The sequence below is a fragment of the Uranotaenia lowii genome, chromosome 3 (genome assembly GCF_029784155.1).
Source record: "Uranotaenia lowii strain MFRU-FL chromosome 3, ASM2978415v1, whole genome shotgun sequence".
Taxonomy (NCBI): Eukaryota; Metazoa; Arthropoda; class Insecta; order Diptera; family Culicidae; genus Uranotaenia; species Uranotaenia lowii.
This window is the reverse complement of record NC_073693.1, coordinates 351,305,853-351,316,042: the sequence shown is the minus strand read 5'-3', so window position 1 is coordinate 351,316,042 and position 10,190 is coordinate 351,305,853. Positions and strand designations below refer to the sequence as shown.

General features: G+C 29.5%; 1 protein-coding gene across 1 annotated transcript; it reads right to left on the bottom strand.

Annotated features, from left to right (window-relative positions):
* Positions 1 to 6,846: 6,846 nt before the first annotated feature.
* Positions 6,847 to 8,221, bottom strand: LOC129757500 (uncharacterized). Its single transcript, XM_055754764.1, has 2 exons — positions 7,930 to 8,221; positions 6,847 to 7,157 (listed from the first exon to the last, which is right to left on the bottom strand). The coding sequence occupies exons 1-2, from the start codon at positions 8,136 to 8,138 to the stop codon at positions 6,914 to 6,916; spliced, it is 453 nt and encodes a 150-aa protein (XP_055610739.1). The 5' UTR covers positions 8,139 to 8,221; the 3' UTR covers positions 6,847 to 6,913.
* Positions 8,222 to 10,190: the final 1,969 nt, after the last annotated feature.

The following is a 10,190-nucleotide window of genomic DNA, read 5'->3' as shown; positions in this document are numbered from 1 at the left end:
TGTCAAAAATGTCAAAAATGTCAAAAATGTCAAAAATGTCAAAAATGTCAAAAATGTCAAAAATGTCAAAAATGTCAAAAATGTCAAAAATGTCAAAAATGTCAAAAATGTCAAAAATGTCAAAAATGTCAAAAATGTCAAAAATGTCAAAAATGTCAAAAAATGGCAAATATGACAAAAATAACGAAAATGACAAAAATGACAAAAATGACAAAAATGACAAAAATGACAAAAATGACAAAAATGACAAAAATGACAAAAATGACAAAAATGACAAAAATGACAAAAATGACAAAAATGACAAAAATGACAAAAATGACAAAAATGACAAAAATGACAAAAATGACAAAAATGACAAAAATGACAAAAATGACAAAAATGACAAAAATGACAAAAATGACAAAAATGACAAAAATGACAAAAATGACAAAAATGACAAAAATGACAAAAATGACAAAAATGACAAAAATGACAAAAATGACAAAAATGACAAAAATGACAAAAATGACAAAAATGACAAAAATGACAAAAATGACAAAAATGACAAAAATGACAAAAATGACAAAAATGACAAAAATGACAAATATGACAAAAATGACAAAAATGACAAAAATGACAAAAATGACAAAAATGACAAAAATGTCAGAAATGACAAAAATGACAGAAATGACAAAAATGACAAAAATGACAAAAATGACAAAAATGACAAAAATGACAAAAATGACAAAAATGACAAAAATGACAAAAATGACAAAAATGACAAAAATGACAAAAATGACAAAAATGACAAAAATGACAAAAATGACAAAAATGACAAAAATGACAAGAATGACAAAAATGACAAAAATGACAAAAATGACAAAAATGACAAAAATGACAAAAATGACAAAAATGACAAAAATGACAAAAATGACAAAAATGACAAAAATGACAAAAATGACAAAAATGACAAAAATGACAAAAATGACAAAAATGACAAAAATGACAAAAATGACAAAAATGACAAAAATGACAAAAATGACAAAAATGACAAAAATGACAAAAATGACAAAAATGACAAAAATGACAAAAATGACAAAAATGACAAAAATGACAAAAATGACAAAAATGACAAAAATGACAAAAATGACAAAAATGACAAAAATGACAAGAATGACAAAAATGACAAGAATGACAAAAATGACAAAAATGACAAAAATGACAAAAATGACAAAAATGACAAAAATGACAAAAATGACAAAAATGACAAAAATGACAAAAATGACAAAAATGGCAAAAATGACAAGAATGACAAAAATGACAAGAATGACAAAAATGACAATAATTACAAAAATGACAATAATGACAAAAATGACAAAAATGACAAAAATGACAAAAATGACAAAAATGATAAAATGACAAAAATGGCAAAAATGACAAAAATGACGAAAATGACAAAAATGACAAAAATGACAAAAATGACAAAAATGACAAAAATGACAAGATTGACAAAAATGACAAAAATGACAAAAATGACAAAAATGACATAAATGACAAAAATGACAAAAATGACAAAAATGACAAAAATGACAAAAATGACAAAAATGACAGAAATGACAAAAATGACAAAAATGACAAAAATGACTCAAATGACATAAATGACAAAAATGATGAAATGAAAAATATTAGGTACAAATATGACAAAAATGTCAAGATTGTCAGGAACGTCAAAAATGACAAAAATTACAAACATGATTCTGTTCTGGTCATTTTTGTTGGTTTTTCCACTTTGAAAAAAAAAAAAAATCAGAAGTCTCAGCCTGACCAACTTTAAACGAAAAAAAAGTATTTGTCAAAAATGTCAAAAATGTCAAAAATGTCAAAAATGTCAAAAATGTCAAAAATGTCAAAAATGTCAAAAATGTCAAAAATGTCAAAAATGTAAACCTGTCAAAAATGTCAAAAAGGTCAAAAAAGTCAAAAAAAATTTAAAGTCAAAATTGTCAAAAATGTCGCAAATGTCAAAAAAGTCATAAATGTTAAAAAATGTCAAAAATGTCATGAATGTCAAAAATGTCAAAAACATCAAACATGTCAAAAATGTCAAAAATGTCAAAAATGTCAAAAATGTCAAAAATGTCAAAAATGACAAAAAGGTCAAAAATGTCAAAAATGTCAAAAATGTCAAAAATGTAAAAAATGTCAAAAATGTCAAAAAATTACAAAAATGTCGAAAATGTCAAAAATGTCGAAAATGTCACAATGTCGAAAATGTCAAAAATGTCAAAAATGTCAAAAATGTCAAAAATGTCAAAAATGTCAAAAATGTCAAAAATGTCAAAAATGCCAAAAATGCCAAAAATGACAAAAATGACAAAAATGACAAAAATGACAAAAATGACAAAAATGACAAAAATGACAAAAATGACAAAAATGACAAAAATGACAAAAATGACAAAAATGACAAAAATGACAAAAATGACAAAAATGACAAAAATGACAAAAATGACAAAAATGACAAAAATGACAAAAATGACAAAAATGACAAAAATGACAAAAATGACAAAAATGACAAAAATGACAAAAATGACAAAAATGACAAAAATGACAAAAATGACAAAAATGACAAAAATGACAAAAATGACAAAAATGACAAAAATGACAAAAATGACAAAAATGACAAAAATGACAAAAATTACAAAAATTACAAAAATTACAAAAATTACAAAAATGACAAAAATGACAAAAATGACAAAAATGACAAAAATGACAAAAATGACAAAAATGACAAAAATGACAAAAATGACAAAAATGACAAAAATGACAAAAATGACAAAAATGACAAAAATGACAAAAATGACAAAAATGACAAAAATGACAAAAATGACAAAAATGACAAAAATGACAAAAATGACAAAAATGACAAAAATGACAAAAATGACAAAAATGACAAAAATGACAAAAATGACAAAAATGACAAAAATGACAAAAATGACAAAAATGACAAAAATGGCAAAAATGACAAAAATGACAAAAATGACAAAAATGACAAAAATGACAAAAATGACAAAAATGACAAAAATGACAAAAATGACAAAAATGACAAAAATGACAAAAATGACAAAAATGACAAAAATGACAAAAATGACAAAAATGACAAAAATGACAAAAATGACAAAAATGACAAAAATGACAAAAATGACAAAAATGACAAAAATGACAAAAATGACAAAAATGACAAAAATGACAAAAATGACAAAAATGACAAAAATGACAAAAATGACAAAAATGACAAAAATGACAAAAATGACAAAAATGACAAAAATGTCAAAAACCACAAAAATGACAAAAAAGTCAAAAGCGTCAAAAATTTCATTAATTCAAAAATCGTCTAAAATGTCAAATATGTCAAAAATGTCAAAAATGTCAAAAATGTCAAAAATGTCAAAAATGTCAAAAATGTCAAAAATGTCAAAAATGTCAAAAATGTCAAAAATGTCAAAAATGTCAAAAATGTCAAAAATGTCAAAAATGTCAAAAATGTCAAAAATGTCAAAAATGTCAAAATGTCAAAAATGTCAAAAATGTCAAAAATGTCAAAAATGTCAAAAATGTCAAAAATGTCAAAAATGTCAAAAATGTCAAAAATGTCAAAAATGTCAAAAATGTCAAAAATGTCAAAAATGTCAAAAATGACAAAAATGTCAAAAATGTGAAAAATGTCAAAAATGTCAAAAATGTCAAAAGCGTCAAAAATTTAATAAATTTAAAAATCGTCAAAAATGTAAAAAATGTCAAAAATGTCAAAATGACAAAAATGTCAAAAGCGTCAAAAATTTCATAAATTCAAAAATCGTCAAAAATGTCAAATATGTCAAAAATGTCAAAAATGTCATAAATGTCAAAAATGTCAAAAAATGTCAAAAATGTCAAAAATGTCAAAAATGTCAAAAATGTCAAAAATGTCAAAAATGTCAAAAATGTCAAAAATGTCAAAAATGTCAAAAATGTCAAAAATGTCAAAAATGTCAAAAATGTCAAAAATGTCAAAAATGTCAAAAATGTCAAAAAATGGCAAATATGACAAAAATAACGAAAATGACAAAAATGACAAAAATGACAAAAATGACAAAAATGACAAAAATGACAAAAATGACAAAAATGACAAAAATGACAAAAATGACAAAAATGACAAAAATGACAAAAATGACAAAAATGACAAAAATGACAAAAATGACAAAAATGACAAAAATGACAAAAATGACAAAAATGACAAAAATGACAAAAATGACAAAAATGACAAAAATGACAAAAATGACAAAAATGACAAAAATGACAAAAATGACAAAAATGACAAAAATGACAAAAATGACAAAAATGACAAAAATGACAAAAATGACAAAAATGTCAGAAATGACAAAAATGACAGAAATGACAAAAATGACAAAAATGACAAAAATGACAAAAATGACAAAAATGACAAAAATGACAAAAATGACAAAAATGACAAAAATGACAAAAATGACAAAAATGACAAAAATGACAAAAATGACAAAAATGACAAAAATGACAAGAATGACAAAAATGACAAAAATGACAAAAAATGACAAAAATGACAAAAATGACAAAAATGACAAGAATGACAAAAATGACAAAAATGACAAAAATGACAAAAATGACAAAAATGACAAAAATGACAAAAATGACAAAAATGACAAAAATGACAAAAATGACAAAAATGACAAAAATGACAAAAATGACAAAAATGACAAAAATGACAAAAATGACAAAAATGACAAAAATGACAAAAATGACAAAAATGACAAAAATGACAAAAATGACAAAAATGACAAAAATGACAAAAATGACAAAAATGACAAAAATGACAAAAATGACAAAAATGACAAAAATGACAAAAATGACAAAAATGACAAAAATGACAAGAATGACAAGAATGACAAAAATGACAAAAATGACAAAAATGACAAAAATGACAAAAATGACAAAAATGGCAAAAATGACAAGAATGACAAAAATGACAAGAATGACAAAAATGACAAAAATGACAAAAATGACAAAAATGACAAAAATGACAAAAATGACAAAAATGACAAGAATGACAAGAATGACAAAAATGACAAAAATGACAAAAATGACAAAAATGACAAAAATGACAAAAATGACAAAAATGACAAAAATGACAAAAATGACAAAAATGACAAAAATGACAAAAATGACAAAAATGACAAAAATGACAAAAATGACAAAAATGACAAAAATGACAAAAATGACAAAAATGACAAAAATGACAAAAATGACAAAAATGACAAAAATGACAAAAATGACAAGAATGACAAAAATGACAAGAATGACAAAAATGACAAAAATGACAAAAATGACAAAAATGACAAAAATGACAAAAATGACAAAAATGACAAGAATGACAAAAATGACAAGAATGACAAAAATGACAAAAATGACAAAAATGACAAAAATGACAAAAATGACAAAAATGACAAAAATGACAAAAATGACAAAAATGACAAAAATGACAAAAATGACAAAAATGATAAAATGACAAAAATGGCAAAAATGACAAAAATGAAGAAAATGACAAAAATGACAAAAATGACAAAAATGACAAAAATGACAAAAATGACAAGATTGACAAAAATGACAAAAATGACAAAAATGACAAAAATGACATAAATGACAAAAATGACAAAAATGACAAAAATGACAAAAATGACAAAAATGACAGAAATGACAAAAATGACAAAAATGACAAAAATGACTCAAATGACATAAATGACAAAAATGATGAAATGAAAAATATTAGGTACAAATATGACAAAAATGTCAAGATTGTCAGGAACGTCAAAAATGACAAAAATTACAAACATGATTCTGTTCTGGTCATTTTTGTTGGTTTTTCCACTTTGAAAAAAAAAAATCAGAAGTCTCAGCCTGACCAACTTTAAACGAAAAAAAAGTATTTTAAAATTGATCATCCAATTTCCATTCAGAACTTTGTTGTTCGGTTATGATTCAAAAACATAATATAACAAAGTTACATTTTCATATTCACCCACATGGTCCAAACCGCGTGAACAAACAAATCTGTTAATTGAATTTATTTGTTTGTGATTAGCCCACAGGTCACCCACTCACGCCGAGTGAGGGGGAAAAAACCCGAATCTTTACAAGCAAAACTTTCCAAGCATTTCCGTGGTTAATGTAAACAGCTCGTGGAGGTAACTTCCCGATCCAAAAAAATCTTCCTACTCGTTAGAAAATTCAGAACTCGATGATCGTTTTCGCTCCATCCAGTGAACACATGGTCGGTTTCCATAATTTTTCCATCTCAATGCGGTTAAGTCGGTTTTTCTTGACCGATTGGAATAGAGCAAAGAACAAACTAACCACGTGTAGGTCAAACATCAACTAATCCGAAGAAATAGATGTGGACTAGTGCCAGCTGTTGTTGTTGTTGTTGCATTGATGCTAACGACGGACGTTTGCTTTCGGCCGGCGGTCGCCGAACAAATGGACCACATGTTTATTTCTGAAGTTAGCCGAGGAATATTCGTGGAAGATTAAAAGATTTTCCGTGCGAAACTTTGCTTACATTATAGTGCGGTTGGCTTCTTTTAACTTACCTTCCACTAGGTACCTACTTCCACCTATTTCCACTAATCATGTGCTAAATGCAGTTTCGGAAACCTAAAACAGCTGGGTCGGATCGGATCGCACGTTTGGCCTCACAACCTCGGACAGGAAAAATCTACTTGGGAACGATTCGTTTGGGTCAATTTGGATAATGCAGAAATAAATCATGAATCGTTTTGTGTAGGTTTTTGTGGTCGAGAGTTGAGTTTTTTTTTTCGTTCTTATGATTTAGAGTCTTAAATTAGGTTTACAAAAATTTTAACTACTAGGTGGTTGTGGTTGACGGAGGAGCAGTTGTTCCGGAACCTGCGGAACCCGACGGTGGATTGGGAGATCCACCTTCCTTCATTGGAGTTAAGCGGCCGTGCTTTTTCATTTGATCCAGAACCCCGGCAAAGTTGGTGGTTTTCTTTTTGGCCGACCCCTTGGGACCTGTGTTTTGATTCCTCACGCGCATCTGGGGAAGTCCCACATCGTCCATGAAATCGAACTCCTTATTTTTGGTGGGACTGAAACAAATGAAAACAATCGTTGGTTTTTAGAATTGTAAAATTTCGAATAGATTTAGACGTGTTTTTCGCCTAGAGGCAGTATGGAAACGTCTGATTTTATGCAACTAAGTTAGTTGAACTAACAGGATGTGCAGTTTCATTAGCCTGGTAAAATTTCCCAATTTAGATACGAATCAATAGGTGTATTATTTTCTATATTTTCTAGTAGGTATGTATGTATTTCTGTTTCCAGTATTAGCAGACTTTTATTTGAAAAGGTAATCGCTGCTTAAAATCCTTAGAGTATCAGCAGCGGTCAGGTGTCAAAGCTATAATAACACTCCATTTTGACACTTCGACGGCGCACCGCAAGGTTTCAAACCAGGTGTTATTTTGCTCCTGGGTGTTAAAAAAGCGAGCCAGGAGTCAAATATGAATACCGACCAGCTCCTGATTTGACAGGTGCTAAAGTGTCTAGGGAAAATTTTGAAGAGAAAATAGCAACAAACAACAACAATACCTATCGATGCGTCACCAGTGGCAAAAATGGAAACCAGTTTAGCACTTACCGGTGCGCAAATAAGCTGCTAAAGCTAAAATAAGACCGAAAATGTGTCCCGGGTTAACACCTGGGATAGCACCTACCGGTACTGGTGCTCTTATAATAAATTGTGGAACGGATGAAGATTTTTGTAAATTTTAACTAGGTGATACTTAATTTTCTTCCAGTGTTTGAAGTATAGGCCTAGTTAATTGTTTTTCATTCTGATAACACATTAAAGGAACTTACGTTTCCTTCTCGGTGACTTCGGTGCTTTTGGGTTCGTCTTTCTGAACCGGAGATGGGGGCCGCCGACCGGGACACTTCCAGTTCAGTTCCAGCGCGTAGGTTCCCGCTTCGAGGGCGACGTAGGCTGCCTCCAGCTCTTCCGGTGCCGGTATCAGGTCGTCCAGTTCGCAGCACTGCATCGACCAGTTATCATCGTCGGTGCCGGTCATTTTTCGGTTCCAGAATTTTACGGGAGTTTACTATCAACTAAATTGAAATTATATTTGTTGGTAAACAAACTGCGGTAGATCATTTTGTTTCTACCGAAAATGGGAGAGAAGAGAACCAAACTCTTTCTAATTTTTTCTACAGCCATTACTCTTCGTTTCGAATTAATACCTCAATGTTTAGTATATTTTATGAGAATTGTCTTGCATTTTGATAAGAGCCCTGGAAAGAAAAAGAGAATAATCAATAAATATACTTATCCTCAATCAACGTTTTATTCAGAACCTATGAGGTGATAAATTGAAATTTAAAAATTGCTCTAAGCAATTTGCTCGATATAAAGAGATAGTGCTGTACTTTTAAGACCAACTTGCTTGCAAGTAGACCGTTAGCTGACTGGTTTACTTGCAAGCTTGTGTACAAATATTTGAGAGCACTCTATGCGTCAAAGTGTTCTACTTCTCAGAATCGCCGCGAGGGGCTGTGAAACTTAGCTGTTGCAGCGATAACTGCACTTCATATTAAGAACTAAATAAAGTTGCATGGATTTTGAACTTCACGGAAAATAAAAAAAAGTTAAAATGTACCTTTTTGTGAGGTGATTTTTTTCCACCCCTCTTTTACCTTTTTTTCATTCACCTAGCAAAAAGGTGAATTTTACCTTTTTTCAATTCACCTCGCAAAATGGTAAATTTTACCTTTTTCGCATTCACCTGGCAAAATAGTAAATAATATCGTTTTCCTTTTCACTGATTTGAAAGGTAAATGCTAGTTGGTTTGGTTGGTTTCTTCAATAAAAATGAAAACAAATTTCATTCAAAAATATATATTCATTTTAAAAATAAATAGAGACAATTCATTATATTATCTACTAGCTGATCCCGAACGAACTTCGTTTCGCTTTAAAACATTGGTACGTCAAAATGAGTTTAGAAAATGAATTCGAAACATTCTTTCGACAATTTTGGGGAAAAAATTCAACAGTGTTTAAAGTCGCTACTGTTACTATTACTTGAAATTCAAATTAAACGGTTGATTGGCTTTTTATTAAAATTTATGTGAGAGTGTGTTCTTCTCGATCGGTTGCAAAATCTAGACATTATGGCAGAAACATGTACTATTTGTTTATGTGCACGACTCTTTTGCTTGACCTTCACACTTAAATTGGTATCAATTAACTGCCTCCAACAAAATTATTGCACAAAACACTGAACTTTCAATGAAACCCTCTTTTTCTGTCCCATGGCCCGAAATTCGATAATTGAAACCAATTTTTAGTTCCTCAAAACTCTCTTTTGCCATATTTTCTTTTCAATTTATCTGTAAAATAACGTCAGGAACTTGAAAACAGTGAACAGTGAATATAGACGCCCCTTTCGCCGACCCTTGACACGGAACATGCTACCTGGAGTCAATTGCTCATAGTTTATAATCCTCATCTGAACATTTTCATCTCAATCCGATGCATGATCAGGACAATATCACGAAAACAGTGAGCAACTAACATGGACGGCCTTTTTTTGAACACGATTCAAAACTTGACAACTGAAATCAATTATCTTTTCTGTTAACCTCCCATGTGTCAATTTTCATTACAATTCTATGCTCAATCAAGAGAATATCGTAAAATCAGTGAACAGATAATAACCCCTTTTGCCGATCCCTGAGTCAAGATTTGAAACCTGAAAGCAGAAGAACGTCCCTCAAAACTCCTATGCGGAAACTTTCATCTCAATCCAATGTAGAATAACGTCAAAATCGCAAAAACATTAAAGTTGGGTATGGACGACTCCTTCAGCCAACTTCTGACCCGCAATTCAAAATTTGAAATCGATTGCTGGTCACTCAAAACACTCATGTGCAAATTTTCATCACAATACGATCTATAATAACGCCAATTTCGCAAAACCATTAATCAGTGGATATGGACGACCCCTTTGGCCGACCCCTGACCCTAAATTTGATAACTGTAATCGATTGCTTGTCTCTCAAAACACTCATGTGCAAATTTTCATCACAATCCGATGGAAAATAACGTCAATAACGTGAAAACA